The 21,137-nt window shown below is 42.5% G+C and overlaps 2 protein-coding genes across 2 annotated transcripts in view; both read left to right on the plus strand.

Annotated features, from left to right (window-relative positions):
* Nucleotides 1–10,364: 10,364 nt before the first annotated feature.
* Nucleotides 10,365–14,573, plus strand: LOC125009591. Its single transcript, XM_047587663.1, has 4 exons — nucleotides 10,365–10,423; nucleotides 12,098–12,220; nucleotides 12,925–12,960; nucleotides 13,316–14,573. The coding sequence occupies exons 2-4, from the start codon at nucleotides 12,108–12,110 to the stop codon at nucleotides 13,986–13,988; spliced, it is 822 nt and encodes a 273-aa protein (XP_047443619.1). The 5' UTR covers nucleotides 10,365–10,423; nucleotides 12,098–12,107; the 3' UTR covers nucleotides 13,989–14,573.
* Nucleotides 14,574–19,330: 4,757 nt separating this feature from the next.
* The window catches only part of LOC125009233 (basic proline-rich protein-like), a 6,723-nt gene continuing 4,916 nt past the window's right edge, over nucleotides 19,331–21,137 (plus strand). Inside the window, exons 1-3 of the mRNA XM_047586970.1 lie at nucleotides 19,331–19,438; nucleotides 19,761–19,899; nucleotides 20,646–20,768. Coding sequence (XP_047442926.1) covers nucleotides 19,331–19,438; nucleotides 19,761–19,899; nucleotides 20,646–20,768 — 370 coding nt within the window. The remainder of the gene's footprint in view (nucleotides 19,439–19,760; nucleotides 19,900–20,645; nucleotides 20,769–21,137) is intronic.

A 21,137-nucleotide genomic window follows, 5' to 3' on the forward strand; every position in this document is an offset into this window, starting at 1 on the left:
GTTTTTCCTGCTTTTCTAATGTGAACACTGTGTTCAGTTAATTTTTTTGAGATGGTTGAAACATTTCAATTGATAAGAGATGGTAATTTGTGCAACGTGGTTTATGTAATGCTGTAAAAGATTTATTTTGAATTATTTTGTTTTATAATTCTCATAATACAGTTGCTTATAGGTTACATTTGAGATAAAAAAAAATTAATTCCGTACAGAAATTGATTGATAACTTTGTATTCTGCGATGCAGGTTGTTTTTTTTGTTGTTTTTCCTGGACAGTACTAGTATTGACCAAGGGCTCCTGTCTGAGGCGGAGGTGGAGGCTGCACAATCCTCCATCTTCTTCATCTTTGTGAAGAGTCACGCCTGGATAAGATAAGATCTGAACAACATACCGCACACATACACTATCCGGGTAGCATACATATTAAATAGACATTGACAGACATGAAATCGCGATCAATATTCGATTAATTTTCCAGCCCTACACATTAACCTTCCCTCGCTCCTTGAGTCGAACCAGTATTTGGACGACTGCAAAGAGGAGAAGGTTGGGAAACGATTCAACTTCGTAACGTCAGTCACAAAATAACGTCACATATTCGTGTTTTACTGTTGTTCACTACAATGATAAAATCTGTTTTTATTGCTTAATCACGGCTTGGTCTAGTTATGTTTGTGAATAAGAAGCTGTTGAAGTCAGTAAACACGATGTCATGTTGGGAAATTTGTGAAATAACCAGCAGCATGAAGCTACTTGTTTAATAAAAAACTTGAATTTCCTTCTGAGAGTAGATGCTTCAATCCTCTCCATTTTCTTTTTAGCAGCCTATCATCATGAAACGGAGCAAGAAGGAAATTATGTCCTTTTTTATTTTTCTTTCTATTTTTCCTCCTGACTGCACATAAAGAGTGAGATGATGAGTGTGATTTAGATAAAGTGTGATTGTACATTAAGTCTCATGCTGTAATATGCCATAATAAGAATAATAATGGAAATGGCATTATCAATAACAGCAGCAAGAAATCATAGGAGAGGGGCAGTGGAGGACAGATATATATATAAGGAACACTGTAATACTATAATTCATTAATAAAGATGCTGTCTATATAATACATTAACTATGGAGCTACAGGTATGTTTTAGGTTAATGATATTGTAGTAAGATGCAAAGACTTGATGTAATGCTATTGATGCTTCTAGTGGCTCTCAGGCATCATGAGGGACTGTTTTGTGAAGAGAAAATGAGTGGTGACCAAATAGACAGAGATTCTTTGCAAGCTGTTGATTGAAGTCTTCCATTGAGGTTAAGTCGGATAAGAGATTTTTCCAGTGAGTGATGTTTATGTTGTGTTTGGACTTCCAGTTCATGAGGGTAGTTTTCTTGGCGATGGTTAGGGCCACCAGTAGGAGTTTATTGTTTGGGTTTGTCAGGTTTGTCGTAGAGGTGTTGCCAAGTAAGCAGAGGGAGGGAGACAGGGGGATATGGCAACCCAAGAAAACAGAAAGTTGTTTGGTGACCTCGCTCCAGAATAGTTTGACAGGTCTGCAGTGCAGAATGCGTGAAGGTAAGTGTCGTGTTTATTTTGCATGCAGTTAGTGCAGATTTCGGGTTAGCGTTAACCCTAACCCTAACCCCTAACCCTAACCTGTAAACCCTAACCCTAACCTGTAAACCCTAACCCCTAACCCTAACCTGTAAACCCTAACCCTATACAATAATATAATATAGTTGCACTGGACAACGGGCAAAGTGTACAACTCTAAATCAGATTTGATGTGAAGGCACCTACAAACATAACTGTCACTTGTGTTCAAATGACAGGATTCTGCTGGATGTCTGTGACAATGGCCTTGTTCCTGTTCACTGGAAATGCTTTTACTGCTGTTGACCAGACCCAACTTGCAAACCTTGTATATGAGATCTAGAAAAGGTATGTTAATTTCCTCTCCTGCAATTATTAATACAAAGACACATACAAAGTAGGGATGCACCGATTCGATATTGAAGAAAATTGTAGATCGGGTATCGGTGACAATGAGCAAATCCATATCGGCCGATCTACTCAGTCTAACTCTATGCTGTACGCTGTGAGTGACGTCATACGCAAGCACCATGCCGTGCAGAAGCCCACAGTTTTCAAAATGGAGCGAACGAAAGCATCGGTTATCTGAAGCTATTACACATTAACTCAGCCAACAAACTCCACAGCTACAGTCAATATCTGCAAAGTGAATGGTTCGAGGGGTGGTACTTAAACGTCAGGATATAATTTGACAAACCTTATGAAGAACTTGCAGAAATTTCATTTATTTTGAAAGTCTACCAACCAAGCTAGTGAAGCTATTTTTTTTCTCCATTTCAGCTCCTTTATTATTATTTAATATTCATTTTGTTTTACATTGTATTTTGAATCCCTAATTGCACTGACTGAACCAGTTACACTTGTTATATTTTTACAGTTAAGAATGTTTTACTGGTGCACAATTATTAAATAAGTAATTCAGTACATTTATAATTGTTTATTTGTTTTTTTTTGTTTTTTTTTTTAAATAGAAAAGAAAATGTTTAAGTCTGATGTTGCCTTGCACAAAAGAATGATCCCAGTTTTTTCCACACAATGAAACTTATCGTTTGTTCCCATAATTCCGCGCTGTTTTTCTGTATAGGTATTGGATCGGTATCGGCTTTTTTCTGATGTACAGTAACTCCATTATGTTTCCATTCAGTGTAATACATTTCAGATGTAAATCATAAGAAAAAAGAAAAACGGAAATTGAATTTTTCTGTTGTGAAAATTCTAAAAAAACAAAAATTCTGAGAGAAGCGGAAGGGACCCCTGTTTTAAACTCACTCATGTGTCCAAAATATTTAGTCTAGCAAGACAAAAAACATACTTAAGTCTTCAGGAAGCTCTTACGACGCCCACGGTCTGCTTGTTTTTCTGATAGGAGCTACTGTTTTGTCACATTGAGCCCAAATGTGAGACCAGCGAAAAGCGGGAAAATCAGCCTATTTCTCCACGGCTCCGCGCACTTCTGTCGTCATTGACGACCACTCATAGGCCACAGCTGAGACCAATTCATTAACCCTTGTGTGGTATTCGGGTCAAATTGACCCGTTTCAGATTTTTACAAGAAGAAAAATGGTAAGTATACTTTTTTTCTACCTGAAAATCAATGGCCTTAGCTTATTTTCTGTGATAAACATGTATATAGAAACAAACAAACAAAAAAAAAAATAGAACACATGCTACTATAGCCCACACATTTACATCCTTCATATGGTCTTCGGGTCATTTTAACCCTCATACACAGAGACATCTTTCAAGGTCTAGTAATGGAACTGAGGCCATCATCAACACACTTGAGCTTTCTGCAACCTTGACAGTAAAGTTTCTCCGGGTCAGAGCAACGCTGGCGTCTGGTCTGTTGACTGCTGCTTCTGTGCTGTGGGCTGTGTCCATGTTCCTGTTGTCCTGTTGTTTCCATGCCTCTCCTGTCCTTCGTGCATCTCTGCAGCTCTGCTCGCGCTCATCTGTTTCCTCACCCACGGACTACTCGCTATGTTAGCCAGCTAGCTATCAGCTGGCTAAACCTCACCACCACTGGATCCATCTGCCTCCCGGCTTTGTGCATGCGATCGCTCACCCTGGACTCGGGTGAGTACGTTTGTGTGTTTGTGGTGGTGATTGTGCCAACCTGGTCTGACCCGCTGCGTCCCTCACCGACACCTGTAGCCCAGTTGTCTGGCTATCCGGCCGGTGTTTTCGGGGGGAGTCTCCACTCCCTGCCAGCGTGTCAGCTGTGGCCTAGCTGTGTGCCGTCATGGCACAGTGGGGTTTGCCGGCTACACGGGTACAGTCTGGGGCAGCCAACACCACTCGCTTCACCAACGTCTACACCCGGGACACCGCTCCTTCCACACATCGCACTGCCTACCAGCCTTTAGCTAATCAGCTACTAGCTACCGCTACCCGGACTACTCTCCACTGCGCCCCCCCACTGACATCCGACTTCCGTCTTTCCATTCCATCTTACCCAAATCATCACCTTTCCTACCCACACCAAAGGCCACACCCTGGAATAGTCTGCTCCTCCTTCCTACCCATAACCAACCCCCACCCTCTCCCCTTCCCACTCTCTGATCACCTCTGTATTCTCTTCTCCGCCCCTCTACCCATGCCCCACAACCTCATCAAACACATCATCTCGTACCGCAACATCAAGGCAGTAAACCCACTCACGCTCTCCCAGCTCATATCCTCCACCTTTCCCCCTGACTCTGCACCCTCTTCCCCCAACGACTACGCCACCATGCTCAACACCATCCTCTCTGACTCCCTTGACTCCCTAGCCCCCTGGAAAACTTTCTCTGTCTTATTCATCAACTCTGCCCCCTGGTACACCCCGGAACTCTGCACCATGAAACAAACCGGCCGCCAACTTGAACATCTCTACAAACGAACCCGCCCGAAGTGTTCCAATCTATGGACACGTAGAAAGTATAAACCACAAGTTGCAAAAAGAGGAAAAAATTAAACATGAGCCATGACAAGACATAAAAACAATGGGTAGAAACCAAGAACCGAAGCATTGGGTAAGTTCCTCTTTTGTAGGCTTTTGCAGTGTCATATGCAGCAAGTTTTGTGAAGTAGGCATAGAACAAGCTGAATACACTGGTTGGCCCAATCTTTGTGAGAAACCATGAGTCATTCACAGTGTTTGGAGTAAATTGCTATAATGCATTCCCTTGTGCTGTAACATGGTAATGACAGGCATTACACATAAAAAAAATAAAAATAAATAATTCAAAAAAATTGTAATTGGTAAAGTGGTTGGGGGGCGTGGGAGGTGTGGGGGGCTGCTCTGGCCTACATTGGCTTGTGCTCGCTTGGTCGGTCTGGGGGTGTTGGTCGTCGCTCGCCATCTGTGCTGGGGTGTGACTTGCCCCGTGGCTACGGTGGTTCTCTGGTCTTGTCACCCATGCGCCCCACACTGGGGTGGAGGTTCTCGGGCGCTGGGGCTTCTGACCTGACTCATATTAAGGGAATGCCCACATGCATGTGTGTTGTCACCTGCCAGCCCATCCTGGATCACATCAAGAAGAATTGATGAGTCCCGGCTATTAAGGGCTGGATTATTGCTTTCACTCTATCACTACGTGCCCTATGGCAGACTTCTCTCCTTCCACTGGGACACCCTCACCCCCCTGGACTCTCTCATCTCTCCAGAGATCTACACAGCACCCCCCTGTACCCAGTCATACCTGAGTGAGGTGACTTGGGAAGCACAGAACCCTACACACCACTAGTTCCTACCAGCACCACACGCCTCTCTTCCTCTGTCCATCCTTCCACATCTTTTCTGTCCTTTGTTCCCCCCCTCTATTCACTGAGGTGTAGCTCTGCCCTCCCTGCCACACAAGGTCACTACACTCAATAAAGATCAACAGGACAGTTCTCAGGGAGGCTGGTGATGGTCACACTCACACACTGAAGTAATAAAGCTTTCAGCTGCAAGAATATAACTGCATCAACCTCATATAATGTTGACACCCTGTGGTGTTCAACTATGCAGACAAATCCAAACCAAAAAAAAAAAGACAAAAAGGAAATGTGAAAAGTAATTTAAAAAATATCTGGTGTCCAGCTCTTCAAGCTGTAGGACGAGTTATATATCAAAACCTGCGGTTTGATCGGGATCGGTGTGCTATTACTTTTATCAACGAAATATGAATTTCTTGCGATGTTGCAAAAAAAATGCATTTTTGTTTTTTAAACGTCTACTGCTCAGGCATACTTTCACCTAGAGACTTCATTTAAACTTCATTAAAACAAGCTATAGACGCTGTAACAACTCACCTTTTCGGGTTGAAGTTACTTACACTCAAGGGGGATCTTTTCAGGACAATTATTTCCCTTTAAGTGAAATGAATACTATACAGAAAGTCTAACCCACACTTTGTCCGTAAACCCATAGAAAAAAAACACCAAAATCCGTCATGGATATATGGGGTCCCTCATTTAATTAACAGAAATGAGGTCTCGTCCAGATGAAAAATAAGCAATAATTTTGTTCCAAAAAAAGCAGGAGAAAAACAAAAATGTGCGATTGATCACCAACTGGTATACCAGACCAAAAAAGACCAGACAGAGCTGCTTCGCTTTAGAATTAAAGCTGTCCATGCATTACCAAGAGAGATGATGTGACAGTTTAGACTATTTCAGTCACACGTGCACACGTTCAAGCGTCTGAAGCGCTGGCTTTAGTACAATAGTGACACGCACTAATGTGTATAATGTGTGAACACCTACAGTATAACTCGTAGCTAGAAAATTTAATTTTCCCCACTTTGCCACCGGCCCCATGCCCTGCTGCTGCTGCTGCTGCTGCTGCTTTGGTGCACCGGTGTATCTTTGGTTATGCCTCGTGCACATCAGCACAGCTATACTCGCTCTGGAAGCAACTTTCCCAAAATGTTTCCCCTTTTTGTGCTAGTGTGTGTGTAGTGTTGTCCCCCCCCCGTTGCTTTATGTCTAGTGTTCAGGTGCTGTTAGGGTTAGGGTTAGAAGTCCTGTCCATTCAAATTCCACTGAGGCTAAAATTGAGGTGACAGTGAGAAACTGGCTGCGGCTAAGCAGGGACAGGAAGGGTTTGTAGCAAAGGCGAGGCGTGCAAGCATCATAAGCTACTGTCAATAACTTTCTTTTCCCGATTTTATTATTATTTAAATATTATTTTTTAAATAAATAAAATGAAGTCGTCTGACATTGAACCATCAGTCTCTTTATCTGTGAAACTTAGCTAAGTGTGACAGGATGCTGACGTATAACAGGAACTGTACCATTGCTCAGACGCGAAATGGATGAAGAGGCTGTGCTCATTTACGCACACTGGATCATCAGGACCTGACAGTTATTCATTTTCTATGTTCTGCAGCATATCTACACAGATCAGTTGTTACACATAACCTCAGGTTCATACGGGATTGTTTATAGTAAAGCATAACTTATAGACCAACCCCAAGCCCCATCAGAGCTGTCAGGATATTTTTATTTTTTAGTGGCTGAAATTATTTTAATTATTCCTTTCACCCTTACTATCATTAATTCTCAATTCAATATCATTCAAAACTTGAGAGAGAGAGAGAGAGAGAGACAGGTCCATGTCAGCCTACCTTTTGTCAGTTTGATATTTCGTTTTAACCAAAAAAAAAACAAACAAAACAAAAAAAAAACGTGAAAACTAAAATACCGTGTTTTTCTTTTTCTTTTTAACGTTTTAAACAAAAACCAATAAACAGACTTTTTTTTTTCCATTTTTTTGTTGTTGTCTGAGTTATTTGTACATTGAGACAAGCGTGCACACAGGTGTCCGCTGCGTTCGCACATGGCATGACCCTTTCATTTTTGGTGTACTCGCAATACGCGTGCCTGTACACATGCATATTTTTCAGTCAGGTGTGTGCGTGTGTGTTTGTGTGTAACTGTAATCACAAAGTTGCCTGTGTGGGTGTGTTGGTGTGTGTGTTGGTGTGTGTTGTAACATAAATGTGTGGGACACAGGGATCAGCTGTATTAACAGCAGAGACAACTGTGACTCGGGCGTTGCCCCATTGCCCTAATAACATTAATCTCATTATGATATGTGTTTGTTGTTTGTTATGTCCTAACCCAGCTAAGGGATACACATGCACTATGCCATCCACTTAATGTGAAAGACAATAATACATCACACCAGGCCACCTTCTTCGGGGGTTCAGTTCTGATGCGAATGTGTCCATCGTAGGTGTTTCTGGCAGTGGATAGAGGTCGGCATGGACATTGTGACTGGTGTGGAGCTACTCAGCATCACGCACTGTGAGTTCTGACATATTTTCATTAGACCCAACATTCAGTTTTTCAACCTTTGTTCCCTACACACACCAACAACCACATTTTCAGTTCACAGCTTTCGTCCCTTGGACAACTTTTTATAAGTGCTACCACTACAGACCATGAACACCCCATAATTTTATAGGTGCTCTGACTCACTACCACAATTTGACAGAATTTGAGATCATCAGCATTATTCACTTGAGCAGTGATTATGAATAATTCGATGAAAAGGTGTGTCCAGACTTTTGACTGGTAGTGTATTAAAAAATACCAGCATTAACAGACTCAGTCAAGTTGTAAGTAAATAACAACCACCAATACTAATAACTACAGTTGGTGAAAAACCAACTGAAGTTAATGAAAGGTTGAAGTGGTGGAGACTGAATACACATCAATATCATAAATAATAGTGTTAGACTCCAATGGAAAGATCTTAGACTAACTTTATTGTCATTTTGTATGCACAGGGTGTACACAGAACAAAATTTCATTGCATATGGCTCAGGACAATGTAATAAACAGATAAAATAAAATGAAAATACAGCAGCACTGTAGATGTAAGGTGCATTGTATCTTAGTGCAAAAAAATGTTTAACAGTGCAAAATATTGGTGCAAAATGACAGTAAAAAATGTTCAGTTATGTACATGTACAGTGTGAAGTGAAGTCCAGTTAAGGATACAAGGCCAGATAAGAGTTCAACGGTCTGATGGCAAGGAGGGAAAAGCTGTTGCAGAACCTGGTGAGATCTGTTATTAAAAACAAGTATTGCACCAAAAATGACATGAGTATGGGTATTACGCTTGAGAAAGCCTCCAGCTGTCTCATACAGGGGGTGAGAGGGGTTGTTCTTAAAGAAGGACTGGGAGGTCCGGGGATGCATTTGGGAACTCAAAAGCTAAAAAAAAAATACAGAACAGAAGTAATATGAGGCAGCTAATTTTCAAGCAATTTTTCCAGCGGATGATTTAAGTCTGTTCAAGTCTAATTCCTCCATCAGCTGATAAAGAAAGGATGATAAGACACTAGACTGGTCAACTGCACCAGAGGTTATTAGTTTATGTGGGACAGTGCATATTAATCAACATTGATGTGTTAGTCATCAGTGTAAATGCACCAGTCTTAGCATAGATGGTAATTTTCAGCCTTAGTCCTAAGGCAGCTACACAACACAAAGAGACTTTAAATCAACATTCATACAAAAGACAATTACAGAACCAGACACAATGTCAACACAAACCAAAAAGAACACAGACGGTATCAGAACAGACATGGTCCAAGAATCCAGAGAGCATGCATCAGATTAGGAAACTTTTAGGCTACGTGAGTACATGTCTGGTTAGTTTTTAACCAGTGTTTGAGATTTTTATTTATTTATTTATTTTTTAAAATAAGTAGTTGTGGCTGTTCCGGGTGGGTGGTGGTAACTTGTTTCAGCTAGGGTTAGTGTTACCGCGTACCTCTTACAGATAAAACCATTTGGAAAACTTTGTATTGTTGGATTGGACTGAAATGTCCTAAGTTTGTTATAACATTTAGATATTACTGACAGAGAAATAACAAGAAGTATGAAGTGTGTACTTGTTTGTGGCTTCAGCATGAAATACTGCTGTGGTCCAACAATGAGTTGTGTGAACACAGTTGGACAATGAGTCATTAAGAGGTGAAGATAAGACGAGGACTTCTGCTTGGTATGTGGCTTTAATACAGGCTGTAAATATCTGCAACTCACAATATGGAGCTGCCTGTTCTCAGCATATGTATTCAGGTAAACAATATAGATTAATTACATTCTACTGGGTTCTTATTAGTGACATCATCAGATACTAGACAGTGTCAAGTGGACTTTCATCACAGAATAAAATAAGTTGTGTGGTAGAACACATTGGGGATTTGTGTGTTTTTTTCCTTTTTATACTTTACGATGCCAAGATCTGTACTTAGAGTTTATTTTAAGCTGAGGGTCCAGTGACTTTTGGGCCCATGAAAAATTGAGCTTAGAATGGGCAGTTTAAGGTCATAATTGTTTTAAAATGCTATTGTTCTGGTAAGTAATGAAAATAAAACAAAAATGTGTCCATGTCCAAAGAAATATGTATCTGACTGTAAATATTTATTTAGTGATTGGTGTAAAACTGACCTTGGAGACATGCAAATTTCCTCAATGCTTTTAGAGCTAAAGTCATACAAACAAACTAAAATAATGGTTCCTCCTTCTTACTCTTTTGATCATGAAGGCATGTCAAATCATGCAAACTAAGAACTGTCAGAGAGGAGTTGACATTAATTCTAAAAGTATTTAAACTGAAAAACTATAATTATTAAGAAACAACAATGCCTCTTACGCTCACTTAAAATACCCATGGTTGTAAATATGTTGGCCTGCATAAGTGCTGGCTCATATTTAAATAAGGACATTTACAGGTTTGGACAGGACAGGTTTGGCCATGCCCTATAAAATGTCTCTTCCTTGTTATGACATTCACTCTTGCACCAGCTTGCACTGGAAACCGACAATACCTGACAGACATCCTTCTGCAAAAGAACAGGTAAAAGATTTTGTATGTAAAATTAGAGCTTAACATGTTCTTTTTTTCTGCATTTCTTAGCAGGGAATGTAAAAAGGAGACAGTGGTTGGATTTTAAAATGTAAACAAATGCCGAACTGGTAAACATGTTTAAATAAAGGCTTTATAATAGTAGAAAGCGCTACTCTAAATAGCCATCTTGAACATATTTTAAATGTTTTCAGGTAAACTAGATATTATTAAAACACATAACTTTTGTTCCGAGGCTGCAAACACCAATAACACAATAATGACACCTGGAATTTCCCTGCATTTCCCACGACTGTCTCCAGTGTGTTCGTTGAAAACGCAATCAAAAAGAAACATTTCCAACAACATGGCCAAGGTGTAGTATATCAGGCCTGTTTGAGATGATGTGCATTATTTTATATAAGTGTTTTCATTATAAATAAAGGAAACTACTTTATATTTACGGTGGGTCCAGGTTCGAGTCCAGCTGGGGCCTTTCTTGGTGGAGTTTGTCCCTGTGTCTGTGTGGGTTTTCTCTCTGGACTACTCTGGTTTCCTCCCACCTTCAGAGACATGCTCGCTAGGCTGAGTAGTGACTCTAAGTTGACCCTAGGTGTGAGTGTGAATGGTTGTTTGTCCCTGTGTTAGCTCTGAAATGATGACCCTAGTGAGGATAAGTGGCAGTATGAGATGAGATCCTTATATTTATCTCCTCAAATGTGTGATTTTATTCACAATATAATACAGTAGTAAACCTTACTGTGTATCTCTAACATGTCTCTTGGTTATTATAATGATCAATTTTCACATGGCATTAAAGTTTTGAAACAATAAATTCAAAATGGCAGAAGAGTGAGAATAATGGAGAGCGGGATAAGAAAACAAATTGAAAAAGTTATATAGTATCTATTGTGTGAATGTGTGTGTGCTATGTGAGTGAATGGGTGTGTGACTGTAAAAGCGTTTTGAGTACCAATAGTTAGAAAAGTACTTTATAAAAAGCAAGATCAGATCAAGCGAAATTTGTTCAAAGCCTTTTTAAAATTTGTCTTTAGGTTAAGTATTAGTGGCATAGAAAGCTGAAAGGGCTCCTAAAAAAAAAACAAAATAATATCACTACATTCACATAATAGTACCTCCTTAGCTTTCCTAACCCTACTGTACTACTGTGGTGCCTCTATATGGCTCCTAACCCTGGTCTTTATTTCCCGATTATTGTCCTTCATTAGCTTCTTGTATTCATACAATCAAATTCACTTTCATATTATAAATTCAGATTCTATATTGGTATGCTGTTGGTCCAAACAGCATTGTTCTTTCTCTTTTTCATGACTTTAATTTCTTCGTTCTCTTCCTCTGTTTCTTTCAGGCTCAATATTCACCCACACAACACAGCACATGATCAGACACAACATATAACCTGACATGTTCTGTAGATGTTTGATACCAGCAAGTGATGTGTGCATGTAACATAAGTGTTTGTTTGAAATAAATAAAAATACATTTCCACTAAATTATCTTCCAGTACAGAGATTTAGTATAAGGTTCCCTGGTGGTTGGGTTAGATGAATTCTCTCCTATACAGTTGTTGTGGTTTTGGTGGAGCTAAGACAATAAGGGTTAAGGTTAGAGGTTAGAGTTATACTTCATAGTTATTTAATCCTCCACTCTGATGCTGTTTGTTAGAAACTCTCAGATGGCTGGTCTGTGCTGGATGGTTGTCACCGTGACTGTGTTGGTCTCCACTGAGATCAGTTCAGCTGTGGACCAGAACCAGCTTAAAGTAATAGTACAGGAAATCCAGAACAGGTGAGTCAACTTTCTGGTTACATGTCTGATAGTAAAATACTGTATCACAAAGAAACATGAGTAAACTGAGTTGGACTTTTATTTTAAGTAGGGTTATGGATTATTTTTCTAGAGTCTTTGTATCATCTGCAGTAAATGCTGGTCAGTTTGGGAACCCAGAGGTGTGCTGGCGAAAACCCAAGTAATGAAGTGCAGGGAACATTTTAGCCACAGAGAAGGAACATAATAAAAGTCCTTCTACGTTGAACTGTGTGCTATATTTAGACTGGCGTGGAATTCATCTTTACTCACACAACATTTTCCAACCTGCACTCTTCAGAGCCAACACACCACATGGTCAAAGACAGTGAATCGTGTTTTTTTAGTTTTTTAAACCTCTGAAGAGAGAGCTATATAACCATCAGTTCCCCTCTAAAAATGCTCTCTGCTAACTGGGTGCAGCAATAACAATATTTAAAATATAGCTTACTGATAAAGAGTATATTATTCAGCCCTTTTAGTACTGAAGAGCAGCTAATACTTCCTCTCAAAAGCTGAACTCACTATGCAGAACAAACTGATTCCAATCATCTATTGTATTTACAGCACTTTTCTAAAGTCCAGCCTGTTTTTGGTAAATGTATCATCTGTGCATCTTTATTTATTACCTTCTGATCATCCATGCCATCAAATAAAAGTCTCATTTGTATCGTTTCCTTTGGCAGGTATAGACCAAGCTATGTGGACAAAAATCAAGTTCAGTAAGTAATTAAGTACACTTGCCTAAGGTTACACAATACAAACCATTTCTTTGCAAAATGAAAGACACACTGCTCCAAAGTTTAAGACAGAGGAGATAACTGGAGAACTTTGCACCACTATTTGACAGAAAAAAATGATACATTATTCAATTTCTTGTGCATCTTTCACACTAACCAGATAAAGGTACATCTGAAATTATTTGAGGATCAAGATAACTGACAATAACAGATTCCTTAAGAAGTTCTACAGCATATTCATATATTCATATTGATCCCTAGGTATTTAGAAAGGGACGTAACTTCAGTCCAATTGATATATAGTTTTTAATGGTTAATATTCTTTTTTTTTCTTTAGAAAATTTCCCATGTTCAGTGTGGCAGTCACCGTCCCGTACAACAATGACCAGAAAACGTATGATATGACAGAAGTCCATGAGGATGGTCAGCAAGTGAGAGACACGATTCTGAAATGCCGTGTGTACACCAGTAGCAGGGTGGTGGCTGCCACCGTTCTGAGATGGCCTAATGTTCTGAGTCAGTGTCCTGATGAACTTGTGCAATGGCCTCATGTTTTAAGAAATTGTAAGAAAGGGGTTAAGACATGGGCTGATGTTCAGAAATATTGTCCTGAGGCGGTCCATGAGGGTAGAGCTGATCATGCAGAGTACCGCATCCTACAGAACTTCAACTCCTTGATCACAAATCGCAACAGAAATGATTTGTTGGTTTTCTATGTCCGTGCATCCCCATGTCCTAGTAGATGTACAAGACCAGACAGTCACTGGAACATTCTGACAAGTATAACACAGGTCACAGGCTGGGATAATTATGCTGTTGTTTTCTCTGATATATTCAAACCCCGTGATGGTTCATGGATTGCAGAGGAAGAACAACGTGGAGCACTTGAACGGCTTGCGACAGACATTGGTCTAAAAAACATATTCCGTTGTTACGGACAAGGAAGTGCTTTTCAGTGCACCAGCTGCTCTGAAAAGGGTTCAGTTAACGAGCAGTGTTACAAACCCTAACACCTTCCAGTAAAACAAGAAACTTGAAAATGTTTACACAATCAAGTTTAATGCAAATATGGTTTCACACCGCGCTGAGGTCATGTTGGGTTTTTGTCCTGTCTCCATGTTTTGTCTTTTAACTTCCTGTTTTATTTTGAAAAGAAACTCTCCTCTGCTTTCAGGTCTCTTGCCCTTCCTCTTGTGTTACCAGTGTGATTGTCGTCTCTGATTCCCATTTACTTCCACCTCTTCCCCATTAACTCCATGTGTTCAAATAGTCTGCATCTCCCTTGTCTAGTGCCAGGGTGTTAGTCTTTGTGTGTTCACCTCAGCCTTACCACAGCCCTGATCAACATTGCTTTTTGAATTGTGCCCTGATTCCTCCTTTACTGAATTCTTTTGTTTGTTAGTCTCTCATAGTGATTTTCCTTTGTGTTTGACTTCAGCCTTTTGAGTTTCCTCCCTGTAGTGGAGTGATTTTTGGTTTTAGCTTTTCTTGAAAGAAGTTTTTGTTTAGCCTTTTTTTCAGAGCCTGTTTATTTTCTTTGTTTTGTATTTTGAACCCGAGCCGCCTTATTAAAGACTGGTATCAAGAAACCTTAACCCTGCATCTGTGTCCTGAGTCCTTGCTTGGTTGTGATATATGAAACCAGCCACCAGAACAAAATAGGGTAACCCTTTACCTGTTACCTTGCTCAAGAATTATATGATTAGCATAATAGCATAATTTCCTCTGTCATATTTTAATGTTTTTGTAAAACAAGATTTTTTTTAAAAAATTATTTTGTGTAAGTCAAAAACAGCACATTGTAATGGCAAATTCAATTCATTTGTTTTAACCATTTGAGACACCCAACCTCTCTCCTTTCTAACATAAGGAACCAAATGGTTTTGACTTAACTTGCATCTAAATACAAGACCCTGCAGGACACTCCAGGTGTAAAACACACCCAAGGGAATCGGCGCCGATACCTGCGGCAGACAAAGGGGTGTGAAACGTACCCTGGGGGCTGTCCTCAGGTATAAATGTTTAGGTCTCCCCTTATTTGGGGTCTTTCTTCATCATTGACTGCTCGCGTGTTGATTGACCTTTTCTTTGCAAAGAAAATAAAACCTTGTCGGCCGGCAGAAGTCTCTATTTCATTCCTCACCAGTAACGGAGAAATTTCCACGACAATTTGGTGTCAGAAGTGGGATCCCTCGAGCGATCTTTTGGGACAGGACACGGACAGTGACAGGCCATCCTGGAAGAAAAACTTTCAGCCTCCAACCTCAAAATTCTCTTCTGAGAAGGGAGGACTGACCGCAAACGCCCCAGATCGTTGCCGCTGGGATTTCCACGAACATAATTCAGCGAAATTCATCTGGTGAGCACTGAAATATTGACTATATATATCCTTTCTTTAAAATTTGGGTTTAAATTTGGCTTAACATTTCCATTTCTCACATATTCACAATCGTCCAGGTCTTTGTTACTTGTTCCTTAAACGAAGTAACCCGTTTTTTTTAACTGTTTTTTGCCCATTGCCGTACCCTTTATCTGTAAATAAAATTGTTCATTGAACACAAAATCGTTTCTCATCAAATTAATTTCCAAGAGCTGTATCAGCTCCTCATCCGGCCGGAGGGGATCGGGGTATTTTGCAAAACATTTTTTTACTGCATCAATACCTCTAGCGATATCAATATTTGTATATAAACTGGCCACATCCATAGAAAAAAAGTAAGAATTGGATGGAATCCATAAACCCTTAATAATATCAATAAAATGATAAGTATCTTTCAAATATGCCGGATGTCTGGTGGAAAGCGGATTAAGGTAAAAATCTAAGTACTCTGCCGTGTAGTACGTTTCACTACCACAGTCAGATACTATAGGACGTCCAGGGGGCACTTCAAAAGGAACCGTCCAACTATTTGGATCCTTATGAATTTTGGGAAGAGTGTAAAAACGTCGTTCCCTTGGTTGTATATCCCCTTTTAAATACTTCCTTTGTTTTTCATTGATGAATTTCTTAGTTTTTAAATTCTGTAAAATATTGTCAATTAAAGGGATAGTGTCCATGAAGATAGGTTGAGCTAATTTTTTATAATAAATCGGATCATTCAATTGTCGTTCTGCCTCTAGTATATATTGTTCTCTATCCAATATGACAACTGTTGCCCCTTTGTCAGCAGGCTTTATGACAATATGTTTTAAATGTGTCAACTCCCTAAGAGCCTTAACTTCTTCTGTTGACAAATTACATCTCTCCTGGACTGGTCTAAAATGTATGTCAAATAAATATTTATCCTCCTCCATCAGGTTAAGGACCTCCAATGGAAGCCTTTCCGATGGAGGGGTCCAATGTGAAGGCCCCGTGAACGGAGGTACGTCCCTATTGTTTGAATCTTTAAAGTAAGTAGCCAATTGTATTCTCCTATGATAATTTTGTAAATCTGATTGAAGCTGGTTTTTCTGATTCTTACCTATATCCAGAGATGGGACAAAGGTCAAACCTCGGCTCAGAAGATCCCTCTGTGGTTTTGAGAGCTGAAAGTTCTTAGCCAAAACTAAAACATTTTCCACAGAAGAGGACCGAGGTCCCTCAACCCCCTCTGACGTTAGACTTAGAGGGCGGTTAAGTTTAACAGGGTTGCCCAATGTTCGAGCATAGCCTGTCCCGTCTTTTTAGTCCAGTGGACATTATCAAGCTCCGTGTGGAAGTCCTCATCATCAAGTGGAGCAAGAGAGAGTAAATTCCTCTCCATATGTCCATTCAGGACCCTAAGAGTCTGTTTCTCATCTCTGGACAAAGAAGAAGAAAAATTAATCTGGGGGACCCAGACTTCAGCGTAGGGGAACTTCTTCCTAGCAGCTCTCACTGCTCCTTGTAGCTGCTTCACAGACGTTTCCTTCGCCTTTTGATTCTTATGGTTAAGTCCAAATGACAAGATGATCTTTTCCACCGTCACATTGGAGGTAGCCTTGCTCATCAAGGCCTCTGCATGTCGGAAGCTGGCCCCGGGGTAAGCATCAATTTGCAGATCCGGGATGTCATATGGTGGGATTCTAGACAAATTGGAATCCCCCACTATCAGCCATTTCCGCGTAACATGAAGACCCCAATCAATCATTTTACGCTCAGAATTGACATGTCGTGTAGGCCTCTGACGTTGTGGTGGGGTGGGCGTCCCACCCGCTGCTGCTGTCTGGGAACCCCCGTGGTCACTCCCTGGCTGGTGAACTTGGGCCGGGGCCAAGATCTGTGCCCCTGTTTCCTCCTCGCCCCCTACAGAACTGTCCTGGCTGACCGGAAGCGCCGCACCGGCAGGTTCATCCAGGTGTACCCGCCGTGGGGAGCCGAACAAGTCCTCCAAGTCATCCAGGTAAGGACTCTGAACTTGTGGAGGTTTGGGAGAAGCCTTCCGTCCGTCGTCTGCCAAATCCAGGAACAGGTCTTCCGTCAAGACCAGCCCTCTTAGTCTCCTGGCTCCGGGATCCCTCTGTTCCAGGGGTTCCATTTGCGGAGGTTGTGGGACCTGAGGGGGCTCTAATGTGATCAGGGGCTGTGCCACCGGTTGTTGGGGGGCCTCTGTCAGCGGTGGTTGCGGTAGCGGTGGTTGTGGAGCCTGATCCGCTCCCAGGCTAGTGGCCTCAGTCGTCGTGGCTGGCACCACCGTGGTCTGTTGCGGCCCTCGGGCTTGCTGATCCGTAGGAACAGGCGGTGGTTGGTTATCACCATCAAGTCTGGCTGTTACTAGGGCCTGTGCATGGTCAATAGCCTCTTGGGTGATACGCGGCAGGTTCCGTTTGGCCCATCTGACAGCCACTTCAAAAGGCTCCTTCCAATCCCGAACCGAGAGCTCGGCAATCTCCCCCAACACCGTGTCAAGGCTCTCTTCATAATGTTCCTGCAGAATAAGCTGGGTATTGTAACCCCAGTTTTCTGCATTCCCCTTAATCATCCCCACCGTCTTATTGGTGGGAGATGCTGGTCTTATCATCTCCGACAGGACGTCAACCATCTTGGAAATCATCCTGGGTGGCTGCCTCCCAGTCTTGGGTGCCACGTTCTGGAGATGATGCACCATTTTGATGACTGCGTGCAGTTTTCTAGTCAGCCGCCGAAATTGTGGGCCCGCTGGCTGTCTCTTGATTCCATCCTCAGACCTGTCCCTTCGCGGAGAAACAAATCTGCGAGGGGGTCCTCGAAAATCCTGGCGGACCACGTCCGCAAACGATCGGGATTGGGGACCGTAGTATCGGGAGGGTACGGGGTGGAGGCACTGGCCGGTTAGGGAGAGGGGACCGATCCCATCCCCGTCTGGGCATGGGAGGTGCTCGGGCCATCCACTCCCCCCTCCCGTAGTCCCGAGGCGGCTGGCGACGCTGTCGGCGGCGTCCGCCGCGCTGGACGAGGGTCCAGCCGTCGTCATAATAGTCACCCATAGCTATGGGTGACGTTTTGGATTTCAAAAATGAATTAAAACAAATTAAAATATGAATTAAGAAACAAAAAATGAGTTATTTTGTAAAAAAACAATAAACAACTAAAGGAGGGTGTGTCTGGGCGACGTTTCGACCCTTCCTGGGTCTTCCTCAGGCCTACGACACACTAAAAACACACTCGGGTCAGGAAGCTGGAAAATGATGTTGCCTCGTCGAGCGTCCGAGCAAGAATGAGCTTTCGGTGAATTCGCTCGGCTTTTATAAACTCTGTTCGCTAATTGTCTTTTCTTGTTTTTAAAGTTTGCCAAATGTAATATCAACTCCTCTCTTGTATTTTTTAACCCTGTAATCACCTAATCAAATGGATTGTAATGAAATTGAATGAAAGTGACTAAAAATGAATGAAATTAAATAAAATAAAGTAGAATAAGTGAAATGTTTTTAATAAATGTTTTTTACAGAAAAAGTGGTTAGGGTTAGGGCCAGGGTAGAATGTGGTTAGGGTTAGGATAAGATAATGGGGTTAGGGCTATAATCAAAAGGTGGTTAGGGTTAGGGCCAGGGTAGACTAGGGTTAGGGTTAGGGCAAAACAATAGGGTTAGGGGTATAATTAGGGTTAGGACCAGGGTAGAATGTGGTTAGGGTTAGGGCACAATAATGGGGTTAGGGTTATAATCAGAAGGTGGTTAGGGTTAGGGCCAGGTTAGAATGTGGTTAGGGTTAGGGCAAAATAATGGGGTTAGGGCTATAATCAAAAGGTGGTTAGGGTTAGGGCCAGGGTAGAATAGGGTTAGGGTTAGGGCAAAACAATAGGGTTAGGGTTAGGGTTAGGGGTTAGGGTTAGGGTTAGGGGAAATTAAACCTTTCTCGATGCCGCACCCTGGGCTGCCAAGTGACTCACCCAGTTTGGGGTAGTGCGGCAAAGGTATGGCACGGGCCGACGCATGTCACTCAGGGTCCTTCAACCATATCGTGGTCTGGAAACAGAATCGTGAAGATGAAGCAAGGCACGTGTCCAGGCCACCCCACCACCAGGTAAGTACAATTTAAAGGTAAGTATGGTTTTAGGTTAGTGTCTATTAATCATCCGGCCACTGGTCAGAGATCCAAGACCCGCGCCCAAGGGGAGAGATATATAAGAGAACAGCAAAGTTTAAGTGAGATCCGGGGAACAATCCCAGGCCAGGCCAAGGGCTGCTCCAGGTCGGGCGAGTCCCAGAGTCCCAGCACAACAAGGAGTCTGAGTCAGGGTAGCCTAAAGTCCTAGCTGCCACCCCCGAGTCCAGGGTCGATTCCACGCTTCCTCCAAGAGCCACCAGGACCAGCCACGACAGAGCGGTGCCTTCCCGGCACTCAGGGAGTCGGGACAGCTGGAGGAACGGCGACTAGCGTCGTCAACCAGAGTCCCAGAATAGCGAGAAATCAGACCCAGAGCTCGCTAAGTCCCAACCCAGTAAGTACGGACGAATACCAAATACCGGAAGTGCGTCAAACAGGTAAGTAAGGGTTACATTGGGTCTGAGAAGCAAAAAATTGAACCAGTTAGAGTACGACTATACCTAGGTCCCGGTGCATCCAAGGTCTGTTCCCTAAGCAGAACAGAGGATGTGAATTTGGGGGGGTGAAGACTAAAAAAGAACCCAGATAAATGGGAAAGCCAGATTCCACGTGTGTGGTGCGCAATGGGCTGTGAGTGGTGAGGCTAAGCCTCTTGGAAAATTGGGCCACGATTAAGGTCCTGCCGCCCTGGACCACCTCCCAGCATGCCATCCTAATGGACCAATCTGGAAGGCCGCATACTTACCGCCCTGACCGACGAAGGCTGGTTGTTAACACCGCTAGGTAGCCCAAGTCCGGTCAGTCAGGGTGAAGCATCTTGGTCCCCGTCACCGGAGCACCACAACACAGGCAATCAATCAAGCAAGCAATTACAACAATAGCATGAAACAAAATTCTGGCCTAAAGTCCTAGGAACTCACCCCGGGGATCCGCCGAGGTCCCCAGCGTTCCCCGGAATCAACCAGGGTTCGCCAGAGCTCCTCAAAGCAAGATCCCCCTATGCTAACCTGATGAGACCCGGCCGAGTTCCTGGCTAGCGCCGAGGAACCCGAGCCAGGACCCCCCAGGTCTCCCCCCAAGGTCTGGCAAGCCAAAACCAAGGTGAGGAAAACCAAGAGAGCCCCTGGTCCCATCTCCCATGAGACCCGGCTGAGCTCCGGGGCGTCCCCCCAATGGTAACAAGGATCAGCACCGCCAGGCGTTGCCTACCAAGCACCAAAGGGGTTGGGAGAACCAGAGAGAGCGGTGGCCAGCACCGTCCCTCCGGAGCCCCAGACGCCCAGGAACCCGAGCCAGGACCCCCAAGGTATCCCCCCAAGGATTGGCAAGCCAAAACCAAGGTAAGGAAAACCAAGGGAGTCCCTGGTCCCATCAGCTAACCCACCCAAATAAAAGCTAGTGAATTAAGCTAAAATCCCAAGCAAATTCCTGTGTTCCATACACCGCAAAACCCCAGGAATTGCTCTATGCTATAAAAAAGCTAAAGTAAGCTAGTTCCCCAGCAAGTTCCTGTGTTCCATACACCGCAAAACCCCAGGAAATGCTCTAGCTATTTTAAAACAAAAGATAAACAGCAATTTCTGTGTCCCATACACCGCACGACCCCAGAGATTGCTCGTAGTCTTCAGTTAAGAAAAAAGCCAAGGGACTCACCCGTGCAATAGCTTTGATCAAG

Source organism: Mugil cephalus, chromosome 6 (assembly GCF_022458985.1).
Source record: "Mugil cephalus isolate CIBA_MC_2020 chromosome 6, CIBA_Mcephalus_1.1, whole genome shotgun sequence".
Classification (NCBI taxonomy): Eukaryota; Metazoa; Chordata; class Actinopteri; order Mugiliformes; family Mugilidae; genus Mugil; species Mugil cephalus.

What these genes read in the sequence shown, in the direction of transcription:
- LOC125009591 (XM_047587663.1), top strand. Translation starts at nt 12,108, where the DNA reads ATGGCTGGTCTGTGCTGGATGGTTGTCACCGTGACTGTGTTGGTCTCC. An exon ending in GTACAGGAAATCCAGAACAG is followed by an intron (nt 12,221 to 12,924) that starts GTGAGTCAACTT and finishes TTCCTTTGGCAG; the next exon opens with GTATAGACCAAGCTATGTGG. An exon ending in GTGGACAAAAATCAAGTTCA is followed by an intron (nt 12,961 to 13,315) that starts GTAAGTAATTAA and finishes TTTTTTCTTTAG; the next exon opens with AAAATTTCCCATGTTCAGTG.